General features: G+C 42.3%; 1 protein-coding gene and 1 pseudogene across 2 annotated transcripts in view; one reads left to right on the plus strand and one right to left on the minus strand.

Moving 5' to 3' along the window:
• Window positions 1–3,806: 3,806 nt before the first annotated feature.
• Window positions 3,807–25,813, plus strand: part of VCL (vinculin) — a 165,414-nt gene continuing 143,407 nt past the window's right edge. Inside the window, exon 1 of one of the 2 annotated variants that reach the window (XM_066242481.1) lies at window positions 3,807–4,150. In XM_066242481.1, the coding sequence (XP_066098578.1) occupies window positions 3,983–4,150 (168 nt within the window). In that variant the 5' untranslated portion in view covers window positions 3,807–3,982. The remainder of the gene's footprint in view (window positions 4,151–25,813) is intronic. The other variant, XM_066242480.1, reaches the window with a different exon arrangement.
• Window positions 15,634–16,008, minus strand: LOC136313176 (small nuclear ribonucleoprotein G pseudogene; annotated as a pseudogene).

The raw sequence follows: 25,813 nt of genomic DNA on the forward strand, positions 1-25,813 counted from the left end.
TGTTTTGTATTTTTCTGAAGCTGGAAACTGGGAGAGACAGTCAGACAGACTCCCGCATGCGACCGACCGGGATCCACCCAGCACACCCACCAGGGGCAACGCTCTGCCCACCAGGGGGCGATGCTCTGCCCCTCCGGGGCGTCGCTCTGCCACGACCAGAGCCACTCTAGCGCCTGGGGCAGAGGCCAAAGAGCCATCCCCAGCGCCCGGGCCATCTTTGCTCCAATGGAGCCTTGGCTACAGGAGGGGAAGAGAGAGACAGAGAGGAAGGAGGGGGGTGGGGTGGAGAAGCAAATGGGCGCTTCTCCTATGTGCCCTGGCCAGGAATCGAACCCCGGGTCCCCCGCACGCCAGGCCGACGCTCTACCGCTGAGCCAACCGGCCAGGGCCTACTTTGGAGTTTTTAATTTACTATTTGGGACCTGCAGTTGAACTTGGGTAACTGAAACTGCAGAAAGCAAAACTGTGGAAAAGTGAGGAAGACTACTGTATTACCAATGTGAAATAAGGAGTAGAGAAAACAGCTTTGGGAGCTGTGTTAGGACTAGAGAAATTCCATCAGTTTCTATGAGTCTCCAAAAGAAGTAGAAATTCCTAGGGAGCTGTTTAGTAATTAAAAGTCAGTCACGCCCTGGCCGGCTGGCTCAGTGGTAGAGCGTCGGCCTGGCGTGCAGAAGTCCTGGGTTCGATTCCCGGCCAGGGCACACAGGAGAAGTGCCCATCTGCTTCTCCACCCCTCCCCCTCTTCTTCCTCTCTGTCTCTCTCTTCCCCTCCCGCAGCCGAGGTTCCACTGGAGCAAAGATGGCCCGGGCGCTGGGGATGGCTCCTCGGCCTCTGCCCCGGGCACTAGAGTGGCTCTGGTCACAACAGAGCGACGCCCCGGAGGGGCAGAGCATCGCCCCCTGGTGGGCGTGCGAGTGGATCCCGGTCGGGCGCATGCGGGAGTCTGTCTGACTGTCTCTCCCCGTTTCTGGCTTTAGAAAAATACGGGAAAAAATATATATATATATATAAAAGTCAGTCACGGTGGGACCTGGGTTACCAGCTATATAACTAGTGCCAGGTTCATGGGTGTGAAAACAGTGCCCTGCGCTCAGAAGAGCTTCACATTGGGGTCTAATGCTCTGCAGTAACTGTCTTGATTCTTAATAATTTTCTCTTTGAGTTTTTATATAATAATTTTATCTTTGAGAGTTTTAGAAGAGAAGTCCAATGGGACGATAAATGTGCACTGAAGGCTTGGAGCCTCAGCTTTTGCTTAGTCCTGCCTCTGATCACTTCCCTCTGATAGGTTTTCAGCTGCTTGCTCCCTCAACTACTAGCTTCCTGACCCCACCCCTGTCCAGTCACCACTGCTGCCCTCTCTTCTGCCTTGGGCAGAGTTCCACGTGTGCTTCCCATAGTCACTAGGGGTGAGGCATGAAGGTAGCCATTCTCAACCCAAGCTATCAATGCCACAGGATGAACCTTTTGCTCTCCCTGGCTCCAGTAATTGGGAGAGTCTCAGTGTGGAGTTTGCAATATCTTTGGAGGTCACCTGTTTGCTGTTGTTTGAGGAGGCAGGCTTGTGGGAAGGGGAGATGCCTGGCTTGGCCTCTTTTTTCCTAGCAGGGAACAGCATGTCAGTCCAGCAGCTGACTGAAGGGTGCTTCAGGCAGCGGGTGGTTGCATGGGCCCCCAAGTTCCTGTGGGCGGTCTGTGTTTACCACAAAGGTGTTCCCCTGCCCAGGAAGTGCCACATTAAATAGCAAATGAAAAATAATTATGACAGGTTGAGAGAGAAAACAGCAAAGAAAGGAACAAGCTTTACATTTTAGTATTTAACAGCACCATTTTCCTGCTTTTTGAACAAGGGGATCCACATTTTCGTTTTGTACTGAGCCTCACTAATTGAGTAGCTGGTTTTATTTGTAATCTTAAACAAAGGGCTTAGACAGTGCCTAGAATTTAGAAAATACCAAATAAATGTTATTTTAAAACAGAGTTGTAGAAGTCTGTTGCCTATAAAGACATGAAAGCAGTAACAAAAAAGTGAAGGTAATCAGAGGGGAGGGGTTTTGGTGGACTAGGTGAAAGGGTGAAAGGATTAGCAGTATAGATTGGTCGTTACAGAATAGCCACAGAGACGTGGATTGTAACATAGGGCATATAGTCAATAATATCATACGGGTAAGTGTGGGCCCAGTTGGGTGTTTAGGGCAGTAGGGGTACCACCCTGCAGGAGACGTGATTTTCTGGCCACTTGGCTGTACATCTGACTGATACAGAGTGATGTTAAAGGTAAATTGTAATTAAAAAATAAAAAAACTAATAAAGTGAAAGTATGGATAGGAAAAGTACAGTATTTGGCAACATGCACAGCAGAAAAGGGATACATATTACTAGACAAAAATCCCTTCAGAAAATACATGGGACAAAGCAGACATAATTTAGCCTTATGCAAAGTGTGGGTCTTTGAGAAATATTTTCATTTGAATTGAGCATCTTCTGCTTGGAGGTTTTAGTGAAAGTGTTTCATCTTAGAATGGGGAAACTTAGATGAAGAGAATTTGAGGTGAAGCATACACTTAGAACAGTGGTCCCCAACCCCCCGGCTGTGGACCGGTACTGGTCCGTGGATCATTTGGTACCAGTCCGCAGAGAAAGAATAAATAACTTACATTATTTCCGTTTTATTTATATTTAAGTCTGAACGATTTTATTTTTTAAAAAATGACCAGATTCCCTCTGTTACATCCATCTAAGACTCACTCTTGACGCTTGTCTTGGTCACGTGATACATTTATCCATCCCATCCTAAAGGCTGGTCCATGAAAATATTTTCTGACATTAAACTGGTCCGTGGCCCAAAAAAGGTTGGGGACCACTGACTTAGAAGATGTCTTATACACAGTGTGCTGTAAGAGAAATAGGTAATTTTCTCTTTATCAAAATGAAAATATACATATTTTGCATTTCACTTCATTTCTAGGTATCTGTCCTAGATAAATACACATGTGCACAACTGAGGCAAGTACAATGATATTCATGCAGAACTGTTTTTTAATAGTGGAAAACAGAATCCAACCTAAATGTCCATTGTTAGGAAATTGTTTGATTTCATGTAATGGAATACCATGCAGCTCTTAAAAAGAATGAGGTAGAAATATAACTAGGGAATTTTAATTAAGAGGAAAAAGCATCAAGGTCTAGGAAAATGTTTAATCTCATTTATTTAGAAAATATATATGTACAAATTGAATGAATAGACAAAGGTCTACAGGCTACCACACTGTTAACAGTGAATACCTCTGAGGAAGGGAGAGGGTGGAGTGTGTGAATGAATGGGACGCTCATGTTTCTCTGTGCACTTTTGTTGATTGAACATTTTACTAAAAACGTTTCCACGTATTACTAAGGGGAATTGGAATGAGTATTTTGGGGGCGTCTTTGTTGAGGGAAAGCCGGGGAGGGGAAGAGGTGACCTACAAGCTCTCTGGGATCAGCCGATTCCTGAGCCGCGGGAGGTGAGACCCCGCCCCGCTGAGGTGATTCTGCAGAGGGGCGGAGTTCTGCAGAACCCGGCGGGAGGCGGCCCTGGAGGGCGGGGCCACCGACTCCTGCCGAGCGCTCCGCTCCCACCATGCCCTTATAAGGAGCGCCCGGCGCTAGGGTTTGGGAATCCAGTCGCAATCCCGGCGGCGCAGCCCCAATCCCAGGCCCCTTCCTTGGGAATGGGGGCTGGGCTGGGCGGGGTCTTGGAGGCGCGGGATCGGGGAGGAGCATCACGAAGAGGGACCAATAGGAGTGGCACCCCGATTCTGAACGACACTACGATTGGACGGAACAACCCGAGGGGGCGGGGGCGTCCGTGAGGCTGGTTACGCCGAGGGAAGCCCGGACTCTGTAGTCGCCGCTCGGAGTCTGTCTGTCCGAAGGTTCCAAACCCCACTGTACCCAGTTCTCTGTAGCCCGCGGTTCGCCGCCCCGCTCGCCGCCGCGATGCCGGTGTTTCATACGCGCACGATCGAGAGCATCCTGGAGCCGGTGGCGCAGCAGATCTCGCACCTGGTGATCATGCACGAGGAAGGCGAGGTGGACGGCAAAGCCATTCCTGACCTCACCGCGCCCGTGGCCGCCGTGCAGGCGGCAGTCAGCAACCTCGTCCGGGTGAGCGCGCCGGGCCTGGGGTGGGAAGCGGAACGGGACGGGAGACATCCCCGGGGTCCCGGTCCGCCTCGCGGCTCGCCTTTGCCCACTCGCTGCCTGTGGCTTTGCACCTGGGCTCTGGAACCAGACGGCCATGGGTTCGAATTCAGACTCCCCCGTGCTGTGACCTTGAAGCATGCCCCTGACTCTCTCTAGGCCTCAGTTTCCTCATCTATAAAATGGGGTTAATCATAATAATGCTTGCCCTGTGGTTTTGTTGTGAAGATTCAGCTAGGTGGTATTATAAAGTGCTTAGCACAACGCATGAACCATACATAGTAAGTGCTTAATAAATGGTAATTGTTTGGATGACTGATGACCCCTTTCCTTCAGCAGGCTGTCTCCCCTCACGTTGACAGCCTTAGTCTCAGCTCCTTTTTTAGGCCTCCCCAGTCTGGCCTATGGGCTGATGGGCTCCGTTACTGATTCCCTGACTTTCTTTCCCGGGATTCTTGAGCCACATTTTTCTCTTTTCTAATACTTCTGCTCCTCACTCTGTTACCTGCCTCACCCACCAGCCCTCCCCAGTGCTCCCTGCTGCCTGCCCCTTTGTCCACTTGTCTTACTGGCTACTCGTCTGTCTCCTCCTCCCTTCCTGGGCATTCAACTTCTTTCACACCCCTGGCACTCTCAAACACCGGATGATATCTTTAACACCAATTTCTTTTCCCCTTAATCTTAACCCTGCTGCCTGTCATTTTTTACCCTCTCTTGGAGATTTCCACCTGGCTTTACCTGCTGTCAAACGGTTTCCTCTCTTTGGGGCCTTTCCAGACTCTGGGCCCTCCTTCTTGGCTCCTCCTCCCGCAGGAAGTAAGATGGAGCTGCTGGGAGAGGCCTGTGGAATCTGGGACCTGTGGCCCCTGCTAGAGAGAAGAACCGGGAGTCTTCTTCCTAATCCACAACTTTCCTGGGTGGCAAAGTAGTTCCGCAGAAACCTGTACACCACATCTGTGATTAATAACTGAGGTGCTTCTTGGAGGAGACAGAGCCCACTTCTGAAATAGGAAAGAGGTGCTGTGACCATTCTCCTCAGGCTTCTCTGGAGAATTACCCCCCCCCCCCCCTCCGTGGGTGACTCAGACTGCTGCTGCCTGTGAAGCAGGCTTTGGGAAAAGTTCATACTGCTCCCCACTGAGCTCTCTAAATAAATAGTGTGTCAGGACAGTTGGGAGGCAACTATGGGTCTGGGTGGGGCTTAGGTTACTTATCTGATTAGAGCACTTCACTGCACCAGAGGCACTTTAGCAGCTGAAAGTCTTCCTCAGTTTTCACTCAACTGTCTCAGGCAGTTCAGGACACTTAATTAAGTGAGGAAGACTGGGAAACACTACTGACTAAATTTCTGATCTGCCTTCTGTATAGATTCAGTAAGAATCTTTTCTGTAAGAATATTGTGTTCATTCAAAATGTCTAGTTCCACATTGTTCTTGGTTTTTTTTTCTTCTTTTTTTTGGTGACAGAGAGAGGGGCAGATAGGAACAGACAGCCAGGAAGGGAGCGAGATGAGAGGCATCGATTCTTCGTTGCGGCACCTTAGTTGTTCATTGATTGCTTTCTCATATGTGCCTTGACTGGGAGCCACAGCAGATTGAGTGACCCCTTGGTCAAACCAGAGACTTTGGGCTCAAGCTGGTGAGCCTTGCTCAAACCAGATGACCCTACACTCAAGCTGGCGACCTCGGGGTTTTGAACCTGGGTCCTCTGCATCCTAGTTGGACACTCTATCCACTGCGCCACCACCTGGTCAGGCTGTTCTTGTTCTTTTTATGAATAATTTTAATCTAAGACTCAGAGTACATTCTTATGTAGTGTTGTCTAACATGGCTACATTCCAGGCCTCCATTTTTCCACAAATAGGAAACAATGTAGAGAGACAAGGTAATAGTGTCCCTCCAAGGAGTACTTCAGGAAACGAAATCTTCAAACCATATGTTGCACTTGGAACAGAGCTAGTGTAGTCTAGGGGTTGATATCTGGTTAAGCTATTTGGAGAAAAGTTATTTATGAGCTTCAATGCATGAATTAAAACAAATTGAATGTCTGCTGTATAGGGAGCATTGTAATAAGTCAATGGTTCTCAGGTTGGAATGTGCATCAGAATCACCAGTGGGGCTTTTTTAGAAATAAAGATGTCTAGCTCCCACTCCAGATTTACTGAGGTTTCCAAGGGGCTGGATAAGGACCTTTTTATTTTTAAGAATCTCCATAGGTGGCCTGACCAGGCGGTGGTGCAGTGGATAGAGCGTCGGACTGGGACGCAGAGGACCTAGATTCTAGACCCCGAGGTTGCCAGCTTGAGTGTGGGCTCATTGGGTTTGAGCAAGGCTCACCAGCTTGAGCCCAAGCTGGCTTGAGCAAGGGGTCACTCATTCTGCTGAAGGCCCACGGTCAAGGAACATATGAGAAATCAATCAATGAACAACTAAGGAACCACAACGAAGAATTGATGTTTCTCATCTCTCTCCCTTCCTGTCTTTCTGTCCCTCTCTCCGACTCTCTGTCTCTGCCACAAAAAAAAAAAAGAAAAGAAAAAAAAAAAGAATCTCCATAGGTGGTTCAATATATACCCATAGTTAGGAAACACTACAATAGATACCGTGAGACAAATATAAAAGGAATAAGACCAGTCAGTTATAAGCTGAAAAAAACCCCAACATATAGCTGGCTACATACTTCCTAATACATACAAAAGAAGAGACTTGAGATTGGTGGTCAATATGAATTAGAAGTGGGGAGAATTGTGGTGACAAATAGCAATCATGAAGAAAATGTACTTATGAGGAAGTCACTTCCAGGTTATAGCAAGTAGAATGTCTTGATTAGCACAGGAGGCAAGTTGGAGAGAAATTGGAGATGAGTCAGTGCATGACATATGGGCTGTTTAACAGAAGACCTTATCCAGTAAAATGAACAAAGAGTGGGGAGAGAGGACGAGAATAGTGTGTGAAGGAGATATAATAGATTGTATTCTGGGGAGGCCAGAGCATCTACCTGTTGCTTGAAATGACCAGTGTCAGTCGTGGCCTTTCTGTGTGTGTTGCTGAGTATCCTGATGAATCTTGTAGGAGTTATGTCCCTAGTTAGATTGTTTCTGGAGAATAGGCCCCGTTTGATATTTCTTTATGTGCTCTTCAGGACAGCTCCTTGACAGTGGCACACAGAATGGCTCCATAAGTATTGTTGAAGGAGAGAAGGAACTTTCTGGGGAAGGGAGATAAATTTGGTTGATCATAAAGAAAATGAGGTCCTGCAAGTAGAAGGAACTACCCAAATAAAGGCACAGAATTATTGGGACTCTGAAGACCATATTTTGACTTAGGGCATCATTAAAGTAACTTTTAAAAAAAAATTTAAGTTTTCTTTTTTTTTCTCAGTTTTTTTTTTAATTTATTCATTTTAGAGAGGAGAGGGAGAGACAGAGAGAGAGAAGGGGGGGAGGAGCTGGAAGCATCAACTCCCATATGTGCCTTGACCAGGCAAGCCCAGGGTTTCGAACCGGTGACCTCAGCTTTTCCAGGTCGACGCTTTATCCACTGCGCCACCACAGGTCAGGCAAAATTTTTAAGTTTTCTTAAGTGAGAAGTGGGGAGGCAGAGAGACAGACTCCCACATGCGCCTGACCAGGAGCCACCAGCAAGTCCCCTACAGGGGAATGCTCTACCTATCTGGCGCATTGCTCCGTTGCTCAGCAACCTAACTATTTTAGTGCCTGAGGCGAGACCATGGAGCCATCCTCAGTGCTCGGAACCAACTTGCTCTAACTGAGCCATGACTGCAGGTGAGGAAGAGAGATAAAGAGAGAGAAGGGGGTGTGGAGAGAAGCAGATGGTTGCTTCTCCTGTGTGCCCTGACTGGGAATTGAACCTGGGACATCCACATGCCGAGCTAATGCTCTAATCACTGAGCAACCAGTCAGGGCTAAGGTAACTTCTTTTGGGGGAGGCAAGACTCATTTGATGTTGTAATTTCATGAATATTTGGTAAACCAAAGTAGTCTGGTCACTTCATATACATACTTTATCACAGCTGACAGGAACGGAGAGAGATGAGAAGCATCAATCATTAGTTTTTCGTTGCGACACCTTAGTTCATTGATTGCTTTCTCATATGTGCCTTGACCATGGGCCTTCAGCAGACCGAGTAACCCCTTGCTCAAGCCAGCAACCTTGGGTCCAAGCTGGTGAGCTTTGTTCAAACCAGATGAGCCTGCGCTCAAGCTGGCATCCTTGGGGTCTCGAACCTGGGTCCTCTGCATCCCAGTCCGACCCTCTATCCACTGCACTACCACCTGGTCAGGCTGAACAAGATCATTTTTTAAAAATAGTTTTGGCCCTGCTCAGTTTGCTTGGTGGATAAAGCGTCAGCCTGGCCTGCAGACATCCCAGGTTTGATCCCTGGTCAGAACACATATGAGAAGTGACCATCTGCTTCTCTTCGCTTTCCTTTCCCCCTCCTCTCTCTCTTTCCCTCTTGTAGTCAGTGACCCAGTTGGTTCGAGCATTGACCCCAGATGGGGGTTGCCAGGTAGATCCTGCCTGGTCAGGGTGCATCAGGAGCCTATCTCCCCTCCTCTCACTTAAAAAAAAAACAAAAAAAAAAAACAAGAAAACCCCAAACAGCTTTGTTGAGATGCTATTCACATAACATATAATTCACCCACTTAAAGTTTACAATGTAGTGGTTTTTCTTTTTTAATTTTTATTTATTTATTTATTTTAGAGAGGAGAGGGAGAGACAGAGAGAGGGAGAGAGGAGAGACAGAGAGAGAGAAGTAGGGGAGGAGCTAGAAGCATCAACTCCCATATGTGCCTTGACCAGGCAAGCCCAGAGTTTCGAACCGGCAACCTCAGCATTTCCAGGTTGACGCTTTATCCACTGCACCACCACAGGTCAGGCTACAATGTAGTGTTTTTTAGTATATTTACAGAGTTGTGCAACATCAGTACAATCTAATTTTAGGACAATTTTGTCCCCTCGAAAAGAAACCTCATACACATTAGCAGCCACTCATTCTCTCCCATCGTCACCACTGAACACCCACCATTCTGCGTTGTCTCTGTGAATTTGCCTCTTCTGGACATTTCATACAAACAATTGTAAAGTATGTGCCCTTTTTTTCCAACTTTTCTCTCTTAGCATGTTTTCAAGGTACAGTATATGTCCTAACGTCAATCCTTTTTGTTGCTGAATAATATTCCCTTGTATGGAATAAGGCCATTTTAAACACTGAGAGTGATTCTAATGCAATAATAAAGCAACAAGGGGATATAGGGGGAGGAAGGGTGGGAAAGAAAAAAACAGGAGAGGTACAGAAGTTCCAAGGATGGGATTCAGTAAGCAGTTGGGAAAAAGTCGGAAGTCTTAGATTGCCTGTTTTGTAGCATGGTATATAAATTTTTTTCCCATTGAAGTGGCCCGTGGAAATCTGTCTTTGTGACCATATGGTTCTGCCAGTTATGTTAATGAGACTTCAGACACTGCCTTCTCCATTGCATCTGAGGGCATGTGTTATAGTTACTCTTTGGGTTCATGAAATATTTATTTTTGGGAGTTTTTGTGGCCTTGACTTTTATGAACCTCACCTATATATCATACTGTTGAAACCAGCTCTAGGATAAATAGCAGCATTGTCTTTAAAATGATGGGAAAGTCTGTTCTGCTCTTAAAAGATTAGCAATTAGGCCCTGGCCAGTTGGCTCAGTGGTAGAGCGTCGGCCTGGTGTGCAGGAGTCCTGGGTTCGATTCCTGGCAGGGCACACAGGAGAAGTACCCATCTGCTTCTCCACCCCTCCCCCTCTCTTTCCTCTCTGTCTCTCTCTTCCCCTCCCACAGCCAAGGCTCCACTGGAGCAAAGTTTGCCTGGGCGCTGAGGATGGCTCTGTGGCCTCTGCTTCAGGCGCTAGAATGGCTCTGATTGCGGCAGAGCGACGCCCCAAGATGGGCAGAGCATTGCCCTCTGGTGGGCATGCCGGGTAGATCCCGGTCGGACGCATGCGAGAGTTTGTCTGACTGCCTCCCAGTTTCCAGCTTTGGAAAAATACAAAAAAAAAAAAAAGTGAAAAAAAAAAAAGATTAGCAATTAAAATTTCATTTTGCTTTAATTTCTTTTGGTTGATGTTAAAGTTATTTCAGTTAAAATAAATAACAATGGGCCCTGGCCGGTTGGCTCAGTGGTAGAGTGTCGGCCTGGCGTGCAGGAGTCCCGGGTTCGATTCCTGGCCAGGGCACACAGGAGAAGTGCCCATCTGCTTCTCCACCCCTCCCCCTCTCCCTCTCTCTCTCTCTCTCTTCCCCTCCTGCAGCCAGGGCTCCATTAGAGCAAAGTTGGCCCGGGCGCTCGGGGTGGCTCTATGGCCTCTGCCTTAGGCGCTAGAATGGCTCTGGTCACAAAAGAGCAACGCCCCAGATTGGCAGAGCATCGCCCCCTGGTGGGCAAGGCGGGTGGATCCCGGTCGGGCGCAGGCGGGAGTCTGTCTGACTGCCTCCCCGTTTCCAACTTCAGAAAAATACAAAAAAATAAAAATAAATAAATAACAATGTTTGGGTGATAAGCCTGTGGGGGATTTTTTTCTTCTTAATACTTTTCTGTATTTTCCAATTTTTGAAATGAACATAAAATTTTTATTAAAGGAAAATTAATAAAGTAAATAATAAGAACATTTATATAATCCTTTATAGTTTATAAAATACTTTCATATATATATATATATATATACGTAATCTCATAGCAATTCTTTTGTTGCTGTAGTCCTAATTTTACAGATGAAAGAGATACTGTAGATCAGAGAAATTAAGTAACCTGGCCACAGTGGTGCAGCTCGTTAGTGATGAAGCTTGGCTGCAAACTCCATTTCTCTTCCTGGGGATCCTGTGCTGTTTTCACTCCACTATTCTCACATCAGGGAGACAATATGGAGAGCCATAGGTGCAAGTCATTTAGTGTATATTTGTTTAAAAAGTAGTCAGTTTATATACTTTTTAAATTACTGGTCATTTTGGCCCTGGTTGGTTGGCTCAGCAGTTAAGTGTCAGCCTGGTCCTAGGTTTGATTCCCGTTCAGGGCATGTAGGAGAAGTGACCATCTGCTTCTCCACCCCTCCCCCTTCTCTCTCTCTCTGTCTCTTTCTTCACCTCCCACAGCCATGGCTCGGTTGGAGCAAGTTGGCCTCGGGTGCTGAGGATGGCTCCATGGCTTGGCCTCAGGTTCTAAAATAGTTCGGTTGCCAAGCAACAGAGCAGTGACCCCAGAGGGGCAGAGCATCACCCCAGTGGGGGCTTGCTGGATGGATTCTGGTTGGGGTACATGCAGCGGTCTGTCACTCTGCTTCCCTCACTTCTCACTGGTGAGAAATTACTGGTCATTTATATACAGTACATATAAAATCACTTAGAAGAAAGTTGTTAAATATCAGTGGAAATTTTTCACCTATAATCAGAAGCAACAATAATGCCATTAGTTATGGAGTTTCTATTTGTCTTAGCCCTAGCAGGATTCTCTGTTTAAAGCCGTTTTTTGTTTGTTTGTTTGTTTGTTTGTTTTTTTCTGGCATGGCCTATGTGAAGGGCCTATATGAAAAAAATGATGTGAAGGTAAGGTTCTGTTCCAGTGACATTCATTTCCTAGCATGTCTTTTCTTTTAATTAAAAGAAGAAAAAAAGGATACAGATCAGTACAGAAGTATTTATGCTTGCAAAACAGATAAAGGCTTTTTATAGTATAAATGGCTGTTTAGCTTGAAGTCTATTAGAACTAAAAGTATTTAAGGTAGGTTTGTGGGATTTTAAAAAAATTGTATTTAGTACTAAAAGTAGGTTTGTGATTCTTTGCAGAATCATGAACTTTCATTTGAAAAACTTTGTCTAAAGATCAAAAGATGTATAAGAATGGGACTGATGTGCACTTTGTTCCAATATACTTAACATTTACTAATGTGATTGATAGAACAGTTTTGGAGACTTCAGGTTTCTACAACTATGTTTATAATTTTAATGAACCCCCAATTCATTTATATATTTACACAGTGGAAAGTTGGACTTTCTAAAGCTGTTTTATAAATAGAGCTGGTATAACACTAAACGGACAAAATAAAAGAACAAAAGTCCCAAGTGTCAACCACAGTATAAGTTAGCTCCTGCTGTTATAGTCGAGGAGTAAGGGCAGCATTAAGGCAAATACTTTTATGAGGTTGGGACTTATTTGAGTTTTAATATTTCTTGTATATTTTTCCCTGATTGTGTCGAGCTGGAGACTAAGCAAAAGGCCTGATTTATCTTTAATTGAACAACAGTTCTGGGTCTACTCTTACTCTAAAGCCAGGACCACATATATTTGCACTAATTTTGTTTCTCCTTTGCTGTCTGTTTATTCTTTGTGAGCATTTAGATGATGAGAATGAGAATTTGTCGAGATTAAGTTTCTATAGAAAATGGCAGAGTGATGACTAATAAAACACAGGTGAATTTCCGGCCACTTCAAGAACCCATGAAAAGTTGGTGATCAAGAATTGGGGTGGTGCCGTCCCTCCCAGCTGTAATAATTATCTCTAGTCATTATGAAAAGTAAAGCCTAGAGAGGTAACATAACTGTCTAAAGTTGCACAGCTAAGCCAGTGGCATATTCAAATTTTGAGAATCAACCTTAAGTCAGTCTAGCTCCAGAAACTTTAAAAGCCGAGGGCATTCTGGTAACAATAGTATCCAATAATTATTGCAATATGGTGGGTTCTTTTCTTAAATCAGGCACAACATGGACATCGGAATGTCCTGTTGAAAGCTAACTCTACAGACCCAGTTGTGGTGTTGCTCACATCAGGGAGACAATATGGAGAGCCATAGGTGCAAGTCATTTAGTGTATATTTGTTTAAAAAGTAGTCAGTTTATATACTTTTTAAATTACTGGTCATTTTGGCCCTGGTTGGTTGGCTCAGCAGTTAAGTGTCAGCCTGGTCCTAGGTTTGATTCCCGTTCAGGGCATGTAGGAGAAGTGACCATCTGCTTCTCCACCCCTCCCCCTTCTCTCTCTCTCTGTCTCTTTCTTCACCTCCCACAGCCATGGCTCGGTTGGAGCAAGTTGGCCTCGGGTGCTGAGGATGGCTCCATGGCTTGGCCTCAGGTTCTAAAATAGTTCGGTTGCCAAGCAACAGAGCAGTGACCCCAGAGGGGCAGAGCATCACCCCAGTGGGGGCTTGCTGGATGGATTCTGGTTGGGGTACATGCAGCGGTCTGTCACTCTGCTTCCCTCACTTCTCACTTAAGAAAGAAAAAAATTACTGGTCATTTATATACAGTACATATAAAATGCTTGTGTTTTATATGTGTCACAGCTGAGGGGGTCATTATTTGAAAAGCTTTTTGACAACTCCCTGAGCTTTTACTGAACACTTAGGAAGGAGGTAAGGTGGGAATATCTTTCTTATCCACTGTCTGCAATTCAGCATAGCATGTATATACTCCTCGTGACATTCATCGCACTTGGTCAGAGTTTGTCTTCTCCACTAGATTATAGGTTCCTCAGTGGCAGGGACCATACCTGTTGTATTCATCCCTTTATTTCCAGTGTCAGGCTGGTCGTAGGCGTGCAATATAACTTTCTTTTTTAAACTAAATGGACATATGTATAGCATTCATTTTTTTTAGGTATAAAATCCTGTAATAGGAATTTTTGTGCAATGAATATTTTCTACCCCCAGCTTTCAAACATCTGGTAGAACTGAATTTGAACAGTCTCATCAGATTTAGAATGGGCTTTGTCTGAAACAAGTAGAATATATACTAAGAGGAAGGAATGAATGGCTAACTGCCCATTGTTTGAGATAACAAAAGTGTTTAGGCTATTTTGGGTTTTGGTTCTCTGTTTCAGAATCATTTCAACTATGCAGGCCACTTACTGAATTCATAATGTGAGAATATGTTGTCTCCTATATGAAAATGGCATTGGGTTTTTCCATTCTCTTTAAATTGTGAGTATCTTTTTAAAAATTAACAATTTAGACCAGGTGTTGATATATGCTTTTTGGAGTCCTGCTGGTTACAGTGTGGTATCATACTATGAGCCATGAATTCCTCATTCCCATGGCTGGAAACAAAGATATGAAGTTGATCTGCTACTTTTTTGCTTTCTGGCTGATCCTGACCCAGTCTTTTCATTGAACCTACCTCATGGTCATGACAGTGGGGTATATTTTTACATTGTAAACCAGCATTAGATCTGTATCAAAAGAAGTAGCAGTCTTTAATAATGTCAGAGGTTAGCAAGGTTTCTTTCTAGAATATTGCTCTATGCTCATCACTCTTGCTAAGAAAGGGTCACTCTCTTGGTTCATGTTGCTTTCAGACAGGTCTGCCCTTAAACCTTCCCTTAGACAGGGCTACAAGAGGGAAACATATATTTAAGGCTTTTTTAAAGCCTTCAGTACTATGTAATATAAACACTTAAGAGTGAGCTTTAAGAAGTAAAGTTCAATTCTGTAGTAAGACTGTGAAACACCCAGAGAAGAAGTTACATTGATGAAAGCCATTGGAGGCTTTTATTTTCCTTGTCTTTTCCTTGTATACTAGACTTGTAGAATTCTTGCAATAATTGTCTGGGTATATTGGGCCACATAGAAAGGATAAGTTTTGAATCTCGGTGGTTGCTTCTCTGTTTTATCAGCCATTTCAGTACTTGTTAAGTTTTGTTGTGGATGGATTTGGAAAGGAAGACTGTCTTATCTGTTTCTTCTTTTTTTTCTTTCTTTTTTTTTTTTTAAACACTTTTTTTAAAATTTATTTATTCATTTTTTTAGAGAGGAGAGAGAGAGACAAAGAGAGAGAGCAAGGAGAGAGAGAAGGGGGGAGGAGCTGGAAGCATTAACTCCCATATGTGCTTTGACCAGGTTTTCAAACCGGCAATCTCAGCATTTCCAGGTTGACGCTTTATCCACTGCGCCACCACAGGTCAGGCTTTATCTGTTTCTTCTTAACAATTTACAGAAGGTTTATTAGGGAAGGAAGTTGAGATTAATATATAAGTAGGGAATTTTTGTTCATTTGTATTTTTATCATAAAGTGTTTTATCTTTCATGTAACACTAAAAATAATACAGTATTTTTTTTTTTACTATTACAAAAGTATATTTAACAAAAAAGAACAGTATGAAAATGTATACGACCTGACTTTAATCCAGGGGTACTCGGGTTATGACACAGTTTTGTTCCTATGACAGTGACGTAACCCAAATTTTGGTGTAAGTCGAAACACACCCTAGCCTAACACAAACAGAATACTTGCACTTTTAACAGTCCAAAATGGCGTAGGTAAGCGCACTGGGGGATTCCAGCTCCCTCACGCATATGCTGCTTTACTGTGTATTATTCTGCTGCATGCAACCAAACTAGTTTGCTGAAATAATCCTTAAGTACAACGCTAACAGTGTAAGCTGAAACACTCACATCTCAAGTTTTTAAAGTTTTTCTGGGAGTGAGCATTGTAAACTTGAAATGCTGAATGTCGAGACTGTCATAACCCAAGGACTTTCTGTATTATAGTAAAACAGGTGATGTGTAGAGGGGACAAGTAGAAGCAGTTGATTTCTCTGGTGCACACAGCCCTTCTTCAGAACTTGTTCCAAGGCTTTTAACATGATGATACTATTTGCTTGTATTACCACCATTCCAGTATTGTTCTGTTGGCCACTAGTTGCCATCTCCACACATTCATCTATTACAAGATTCATAAAGGGATTAAATCTCTGCAATATTTCTTGGACTTGTCTGCCACCATTTAATTTCAACGATAACTTCTTGTCCATAAATATTTTTAACTCGGGGAGGTTGATCTTGGCTCGTGGTGTCTACTCAGCAACCTGAAAGATACCTCCAAACATAAAGTATTTTATTGAACAGAATGCTAGTAGTAATCACTTTTTGTCATGCTGAACCTTCATATCCTCCTCCAAGAGAACAAAATTTTATTTTATTTTTTTTACAGTGACAGAGAGAGAGTCAGAGAGGGATAGATAGGGACAGACAGACAGGAACGGAGAGAGATGAGAAGCATCAATCATTAAGTGTTTCGTTGCGACACCTTAGTTGTTCATTGATTGCTTTCTCGTATGTGCCTTGACCGCGGGCCTTCAGCAGACCGAGTGACCCCTTGCTCGAGCCAGCAACCTTGGGTGCAAGCTGGTGAGCTTTTGCTCAAACCAGATGAGCCTGCGCGCTCAAGCTGGCAACCTCGGGGTCTCGAACCTGGCTCCTTGGCATCCCAGTCCGACACTCTATCCACTGCGCCACAAAATTTTACTTGTTACAAAAGTATTACATTTTATTGTTGAAATTAGAAAATCTATTTTTAGTAGCAGTCTCAGTGTTTCTTAGTATTTTTCAGTTTGAACTTGATTTGTCTTTTACTCTTTTTCTCTCCAGACCAGTTTGTGTTTTTCTTGGATATAAATACAGACTTAACTATAAACAGATGTACCAGCCTTTATTCTTTTTCACCATTAAAAAAATACCCCAGCCTGGCCTGTGGTGGTGCAGTGGATGGAGTGCCAACCTGGAACACTGAGGTCGCTGGTTTGAAACCCTGGGCTTGTCTGGTCAAGGCACATACACCAAACAAGCAGCCAATGCACAGCCATTGGAAGGCATCCTGATTATTTTTTCCTGCCTTAAAATGTTACTATATGCACATGCTTAAGTAATCACAAAGAGAAACAAATATTCATAAATGATATTGTGTTGGTTACATGTTTGGATTTAGATTTCAAAAAATTCTTCTGTCTGAAGTCAGTTTATTAGATTGGTATGAGTGTGGGATATGTGTGTATATTTAGAGGGTGACAGGTAGCAAATCTTAGAACTATTTTACAAATATTGTTAAGTTGCAGAAAATAGAGTCTTTGGCCCTTAGAGAATTTCCCACTGATAAGATTTCCAGTTGGAGATTTTTTTTTTTAATTTTTTTTTTAATTTATTCATTTTAGAGAGGAGAGAGAGACAGAGAGAGAGAGAGAGAGAGAGAGAGGAAAGACAGAGAGAGAGAAGGGGGGAGGAGCTGGAAGCATCAACTCCCATATGTGCCTTGACCAGGCAAGCCCAGGGTTTCAAACTGGCAACCTCAGCATTTCCAGGTTGATGCTTTATCCACTGTGCCACCACAGGTCAGGCTCCAGTTGGAGTTTTAAGGGGAACGGTGGTTGAATTTCATTGTAGCTGGCCACAATCCAAGTCAAAGTCTTTCCTTCTTTCAAAATAAGCTTAACTTATTCTATAAGGAAGCTTTTTGTGAAGAAAGATAAATGATACATTATTTTTTAGAGTTGAGTGAAGGACCCCTATTAGCTAGCTTCCCTGTATTTCTAACCTTCTCTCTGACCCCATCCCCATCCCCAGAGAATTGGCTCATCTTTTATTTGTAAAGTGGACAAGTTTTTATTCATACAATTAGAGTAGATAAGGATATATGAATGGGTTAATCAATCTTAAATAGAAAACTGTCTAGACAAGTAACACTTAAATTCTTAGTCTAGACTGACCAGGCTGTGGCGCAGTGGATAGAGCATTGGAGTGGGATGCAGAAGACCCAGGTTCGAAACCCCAAGGTTGCCGGCTTGACTATGAGCTCACCAGCTTGAGTGTGGGGTTGCTGGCTTGAGCTTGGGATCATAGACATGACCCCATGGTAGCTGGCTTGAGCCCAAAGGTTGCTGACTTGAAGCCCAAGGTTGCTGGCTTGAGCAAGGGGTCACTAGCTCTGCTGTAGCTCCCCAGTCAAGACACATATGAGAAAGCAATCAATGAACAACTAAGGTGCTGCAACAAAGAATTGATGCTTCTCATCTTTCTCCCTCTCTTGTCTATCCTCTCAAAAAAAAAATTATTATTATACATTTCTCCTCCCTAAATAACAAAATTAGTTACCAGACTCTAGTTGTGCACATTGCTACTAGGTTGATAGTAGAGTATATAAGTTATGGTCTCTGGCCTCAAGTTGTTAAAATACAGATGAAATTTATAGTCTTATAATGATTTATGTATGTATATCCTCTCCACCAATGAAATTATTACAGAAGGAAGTGAGATGAGAAGCATCAACTCATAGTTGCATCACTTTAGTTGTTCATCGACTGCTTCTCATATATGCCTTGACTGAGGGACTCCAGCTGAGCCAGTGACCCCATGCTCAAGCCAATGAGCCCTGCACCCAAGCTGGTGGCTTCGGGGTTTAACACATGGGACCTCAGTGTTCTAGGCTGATGTTCTATCCAGTGCGCCAGGGTTGTGTGCTAGGACAGTCATGGAGAAAACGTGAGTAGATCTGCAGCACAGTGAGCAGGTTGTGGGCCTCATAGTTAGGGAAACACCTTTGAGGACTGGCTTTAGCTGTCCCCTTTTTGTGGCACTCCAGGCACACTGCGTTTTCATTTCCTCCAAAGTACAGAGCTTCTTGTAGGCCTTCACATATGCTGTTCCCTCTGCCTGAACTACTCTTCTGAACTTATTTACTTGGGCCATTTCTACTAATCGTCTACTTCCATATCAAATGTCAATTTTCTAGGGATACCCTCCCTGATGCTACCCTCCAGAACTATCACATGATTTCTGTAGATTTCTGTATTGTGCCATCACAGTTGTTAGTAATTACTTGTGTGATTATTTCTTGACATCTTTCTTCCCAGTGGAGCTCAGGGACAGATATTGGCTCCGCAGTGTTTGCCCTGAATTTTCTTTCGCCCATCATAGTGCTTGTCCTGTAGTAGAGTCTTGAGGAATATTTGTTGAATGAACAAGTGGGAAGACTATTTGCTGCTTCCCTACCAAAAACTATTTTCTACTTACTTGGAAATATATATATCATGCTGCGGGTGAATCTTGGTAAAATGTAACTAACTGCCAATTAGGAAAGTAGCTCTAGATCATTGCTTAGCATAGGGCATTGCCTATGGTTGAACTGTTCAGTTCATGTTTCCTAAATGAATAAATTCTAGGCAGAGTTCTATGGTGCAGATTGGGATAATCCTGCCCAACACAGGATGATGCAGAATATATAAATATAAATAAAAATATGGATTTGAGATTGTCTATTAGTTTTGATCCTTTGCAAATAAATGGAATAGCTAGCTTTGGCAAAATGCATCTAGTATGATTGATCAAATAAAAAAGTTCAACTTTAGAGATAGCTACAAGGTAAATTAGCATACAAACATGACAAGACTCTTGGGAGACAGTAGGTATAATGGTTAAGAATAAAGGATCAAGAGCTAAACTCCTTGGGTTCAAATACCACCATTGATTAACATCTGCAAGGTATGTAACATTGGGGAGATTATTTAATTTCTATTCCTCATGGTCTTCCTCTGTGAAACAAAGCAAATCATAGTACCTGACCGAAGGTATATTATTGTGAGGATTAATGAGTTCATAAAATTGTTTAGAACTATGCCTGACACACGGTTAAGAGAGCAGTGAGTGTTAGACATAATAATATATTTCCCCATGATTTGAAAGCCATATTTTAAATGTTAGTCTAATGAAAAAGGCAGTGTTGATTTAAAAAAAAATGTCTAAGCATAACTTCTAACTTTTATTCAACAAGGCAAAGTGCCAGTGGAAGCTTTCAGTGGAATTCCATATGTTGTGGAACATACAGTTTTACCAACTGCCGGGAAAATATCACTCACAGCTTGTGTGCCCGGGCCTTTGATTGCCAATTTCCCACAATTAGAATAAAACATAAATTTTTGATTGATAACTCCTTTGGCACAGAAGTGAGGGAAAAGGTGTATCCTTTTTTTCTCTCTTCAATTTAGAAGCTAGAATTGGGGCTTTAGATTTGGGATTTTATCCTAAACATTCAGTGTTCTATTTTCTAAAAATGAAAAAAATAAACAATACAAAAACTGAAGGTGTAGTCATTCCAATCACTAATAATAAGATGAAATCAGCTTGTCAGGTAGAGTTGAGAGTGTGATGCATTTAAAAATTTTTTTAAATTTATTCATTTTAATTTTTTTTAATTTTTTTATTTTATTTATTCATTTTTAGAGAAGACAGAGAGAGGGAGAGAGAGAGACAGAGAGAGAGAGAGAAGGGGGGAGGAGCTGGAAGCATCAACTCCCATATGTGCCTTGACCAGGTAAGCCCAGGGTTTCGAACCGGTGACCTCAGCATTTCCAGGTCGACACTTTATCCACTGTGCCACCACAGGTCAGGCTTAATTTATTCATTTTAGAGAGGAGATAGAGAATGAGAGAGAGAGAGAGAGAGAGAGAACAGGGGGAGGAACTGGAAGCATCAACTCCCATATGTGCCTTCACCAAAGGCAGGGTTTTAAACCTGCGATCTCAGCGTTCCAGGTCGACACTTTATCCACTGCGCCACTACAGGTCAGGCGAGAAGTGTGATGCATTTGTGAAGTGAAATTTATCTTACTCTGGAACAGCCAAATTAACAACAAATATTTAATGACTGCATTCTATGCCAGATGCTGGATGAATTTAGCCCTCTTGCCTGAATGGAGGGCTAGACTCTTTCATATGTGCTATCAGCATAGGATAATAGAGTTGGACGTGATGGTCAGGTGACAGTACCTACTAGTTTGGATGGTATACCTATGTATTATTGCTAGTCTTTCAGTGGTTTTCTGGAAATTTTCAACATGCCTATTTAACTTCCAAGTCTTAAGTTAATTAGCATCTTTAGTGTTGTCCCCAGTACTACTAAAGATTGTAAAATTCTTCAAATTCCATTGTCCCCTTATATACAATTGTCTAAGATTTCACTTCTGTCTTATTTTTTTTTTCTTTGAGATCTAAGAGAAATGAGAAACAGACCTTTCTTCTTGGTACATTTCCTTTCTTCCTGAAGTCTGGCCTCCTCTAGTATCTTTAGTGGGGTCTTTATTTGTCTGAAAGTATCTTCATTTTGTCCTCTTTTTTGAAAGATGATTTCATTGAGTATATAAATCTAGGCTGATAGTAATTTTTTTCCCAGCACTTTGAAAATATAGTTTCAGTGTTTCTGCATTCAAATCAGCCATCAGTCTGATTGTTGTTTTGCTGTAGGTTATAACTTTTCTCCCTGGGGTTTTTAAGATTTTATTTATCTGTCTTGGGATTTTTTTTGGCTCCCTGATTTTGAGAGTTGATTTCTTTTTACAATCCTATAAAATTCTTAGCCATTATCTCTTTGGATTTTTGCCCCATTCCCTCATTTTTTCCTCATTTTTGAAACTCTAGTTAGAAAAATGCTGGACTCTCTTTCTCTCCTGTCTCTTAACAGTTTATATTTTCTTCTTGGTAATTTCTTCAGCTCTTCCAGTTTGCTTAAGTATTTTAATTATGCACATAAACTCACTTTGATATGCAGGGCAGAAGACCTAGAATCCTAACCAAATCTAAAAGATGTTGACAATGATTTTATTGAAGTTGTATAGTAAACAAGTCATATGCTAACCTTTTTGATTTCATGTGGAAGAAAGAAAAATTAAATACAGTGGCTAGTAGTAGGTCTACCTAAAGAGATCTTAGAGGAAAACAGAAGGAAAAGATCAGTCAGGAGCTTGACGAAAGGTCTGTAAGAAAGGGCTGTACTTGCCCTTGAATCCAGGTATGCCAGTGTTTTTCAATCATTCTAATGTGTATTCCAAGCTGGCATGAACAGATATCTATGCTGTTAAAATATTATGCAAGAACAGTAGGAGGGTATATTTAGAATGGTCCCATTTTATATTGTCCTGTGTGTGAAAGAGCACACACTAAAATGTGAGATTGAGTGGTGGGATTTCAGGTGACATTTTTTTGTTATTTTGGGGTTTTTTTTGCCATCATTCACATTTTCTCCCTAACAATGAACATGCACTACTGTGTGTGTGTGTGTGTGTGTGTGTGAGAGAGAGAGAGAGAGAGAGAGACAGAGAGAGACAGACAGAGAGAGTCAGAGAAAGGGACAGATAGAGACAAGACAGACAGAAATGGAGAGAGATGAGAAACATCAATTCTTTTTTGGGGTTCCTTAGTTGTTCATTGATTGATTTTTCATATGTGCCTTGACCGAGGGGCTACAGCAGACCGAGTGACCACTTGCTCGAGCCAGCAACCTTAGACTCAAGCTGGTGAGCCTATTCTCAAAGCAGATGAGCTTGCACTCAAGCTGGCAACCTCGTGGTCTCGAATCTGGGTCCCCCACATCCCAGTCCAACGCTCTATCCACTGTGCCATCGCCTGGTCAGGCGAACATGCACTACTTTTAAAGTAAAAAAAGATCAGTACAATATTCTTTGTTGTTATTATTTTCACTATTCTCATAGCCTGGAATTACTCTTCCTTTCTTATTAAAATGGGCCCAGTGTTGATGTCACTTTCTCCATGAAGTTCTTTCCAGGCTGCTTAGTTGAAATGAATCTTTCCCTGTGCTGTGTTTCCATAAGGCTTGACTATACTTCATATCACATATTATCATGAATTAGAGCTACTTGCGTGCATGTGTCTTTGTACCCCTCCCTCCTCTGACCCCATCTGTCTTCCAAGTTTAAGTTCTAGAAAGCAAGTAGTGCTCACATAGAGTGGGTTACTTGCTCTTGGTAGATGCAGTAATGTTGAACCAGTTGTATTTGCAGCAGTATAGTCTTTCTCTGTTAGAGGAGGAAAAGATAGATATAAATTCTGAGTCACAGTCAGCAGAGTTATTTTAGAATTCTGAGGGCAATGATATATCTATGTACACCAATAATACTCCTTCCTAATTTGAAAAGGCTGCTGAAAATTCTCTGGAGTAAAAGGAGCCATAAATAAATAAACATCATCTCTAAAAGTACCATATCTATTGCATCTCTAAAATCAAAATACGAATGCTACATTTTACCTGTTATATACCAGAAAATTCATCTTTGAGCTGGAAGCTCCAACCTGGGGTTCTTGTTCTAAAGTGTCCATAAAAAGGCAAATTCCTCAATAAGTCGACTGCAGTCATATACTGAAGGCACTGAGAAATAAAAATGTGAAATTACCTTTCCCTCCTTCTTGTCTGGAAATTGACTTTTTAAAACTTATGTTTTCCTGATAAATAAACCTTTTCTTTTTTTAAAATTGAATTTATTGGGGTGACTCTGATTAACATACTTATACAAGTTTGAGGTGCCCAGTTCTATAACACATCTCTCTTCGTGTTGTGTTCACCCCACAATCCAGTCTTCGTTCATCACCACATATCCCCCCAAACCCTCCTCCACCCTTTCTTTTTTATAAGTAGTGTTCTGTTGATCTTTCCTTCTATATCTTTTTTTCTTCTCCCTCAAAGTGACCAGTCTAGATTAGGCTTAAATATTATCCCTCATTGATAGTTAACTACTAATCTTTTATTTATTTATTTATTTGTTTAAAATTTTTTTAAAAAATTTTATTTATTCATTTTAGAGAGGAGAGAGGGGGGAGAGAGAGACAGAGAGACAGAGAGACAGGGGGAGGAGCTGGAAGAATCAACTTCCATATGTGCCTTGACCAGGCAAGCCCAGGGTTTCAAACCGGCGACCTCAGCATTTCCAGGTCGACACTTTATCCACTGCGCCACCACAGGTCAGGCCTACTAATCTTTTACTCCCATCCATTATTGCCCAGTAAATCTTCTAAATACAGCTCTGATCTCAACATTTTCTTGCTTATAAACCTGTCCTTCCTCTCTTCTGATAACCTAAATTCCTTATTTTAGCTCTTTTTTAAAAATTGAATATGTTCAGCATGTAATATTATATAAATTTAAGGTATATAACATGTTACTTTGATACATTTATGTATTAAAATATTTTGATTGATTATATGGAGAGAGAGAGAGGTTGTTTTATTGTTCCACTTATTTATGCATTAATTGGTTGATTCTTTTATGTGTTCTGACCTGGGATCAAACCTGGAACCTTGCCTGGCCTGTAGTGGTGCAGTGGACATCAACCTGGCCAGGGTGATCCTTTTAGGTACAGTGTGTTCGTAAAGTCATGGTGCACTTTTGACCGGTCACAGGAAAGCAACAAAAGATGATAGAAATGTGAAATCTGCACTAAATAAAAGGAAAACCCTCCCAGTTTCTGTAGGATGATGTGGCAGCATGTGCGCATGCGCAGATGAAGACGTAACACCGTGTATACAGCGGAGCAGCCCACGACCATGCCAGTCAACATGTGGATGGTACAGAGGAAAATTCAGTGTGTTCTGTGGCTCGCTAAATTCAAATCCGTGACCAAAGTGCAATGTGAATATTGGCGCGTTTATAACGAAGCGCCACCACATAGGAATAACATTACTCGGTGGGATAAGCAGTTGAAGGAAACCGGCAGTTTGGTGGAGAAACCCCATTCTGGTAGGCCATCAGTCAGTGACAAGTCTGTAGAGGCTATACAGGATAGCTACCTAAGGAGCCCTAAAAAATCTGTGTGTGAGCCCACATCGAACTGCACTGAATAGGTATGAAACTGGGCAAGTTTTCCTTTCATGTGGTGCAGATTTCACATTTCTATCGTCTTTTGTTGCTTTCCTGTGACCGGTCAAAAGTGCACCATGACTTTACGGACACATTGTATTGTAATGTGAATTGCATTGTAGTGATATTTATCATACGTAATTATTACAGTATGATACTGTTGTCTATCTTATTCTCTAGCTCTTGAGGGCTAGCAAGTCCTATCTCCTTTCTGTTCTTATTTTTCCAAGGAGTAGAGAAGTCAGCAGCCTATGACTTATAAGCCAAATTTTGTACTGCCCAGGATATAAGAATAGTATTTATATTTTTAAATGTTTGAAAAAAAATCAAAAGAAGAAAAATATTTTGTGATACATGAAATTATATACTATATTTCCCCATGTATAAGACACACCCTTTTTTGAAAAATTTGGAGTCTAAACACTGGCTGTAGCATTTCAAATGCCATAGATGGAGCTGAGGACAAGGCAATATATGAAGACAGTGATTTGTCATCAGATACTGATGGGGACAAGCTAATGGATGGGAGTTTTGACAGTGATAAGGAGTTGCATGAATTTTATGATGAATAAAACTTGAATTCAATAACTTTATGTAATACATTTCCCCCCCCAAATTTTGGGCCCCAAAATTAAGGTGCATCTTATACATGGGAATGTCTTATATGTGGGGAAATATGGAATATAAAATTAAAGTTTCAATATGCATAAATAAAACTTTATTGGAACACAGCCCTACCCTTTCATTTACATATTTTCTGTGACTGCTTTTGCTTTTGAGAAGTTGTGACAGCTTATATGGTCCACAAAGCCTAAAATAGAAAATGTTTCCAACCCGGGACCTAGAATTGTAAATTTATAATAGGCCTCAGAGGTGTTCTGATCCAACGCTCTCATTTTAAAAATGAGAAAATTTATTCTCCGACAGTGGAAAAGCCAAAATAAGTATCCATTGCTGGTCCTACCCCAACCATACCGCCCCTCCCATGAAGCCTATAATATAGCCCAATGAGACTGCTTGGTGTTTCATGAACTCCAGTCTGTTTTACTTCTTGTGTGCATATACTGCATTTCCTTTCATCTAAGAGGCTTCTCCCCACCACAGATTTTATCTATGCTTTAAGTCTTACCTCAAATACTGAAGACTGCCTTTATCCCCAAAACTTACTGAGCT

This window comes from Saccopteryx bilineata, chromosome 9 (genome assembly GCF_036850765.1).
Source record: "Saccopteryx bilineata isolate mSacBil1 chromosome 9, mSacBil1_pri_phased_curated, whole genome shotgun sequence".
Taxonomy (NCBI): Eukaryota; Metazoa; Chordata; class Mammalia; order Chiroptera; family Emballonuridae; genus Saccopteryx; species Saccopteryx bilineata.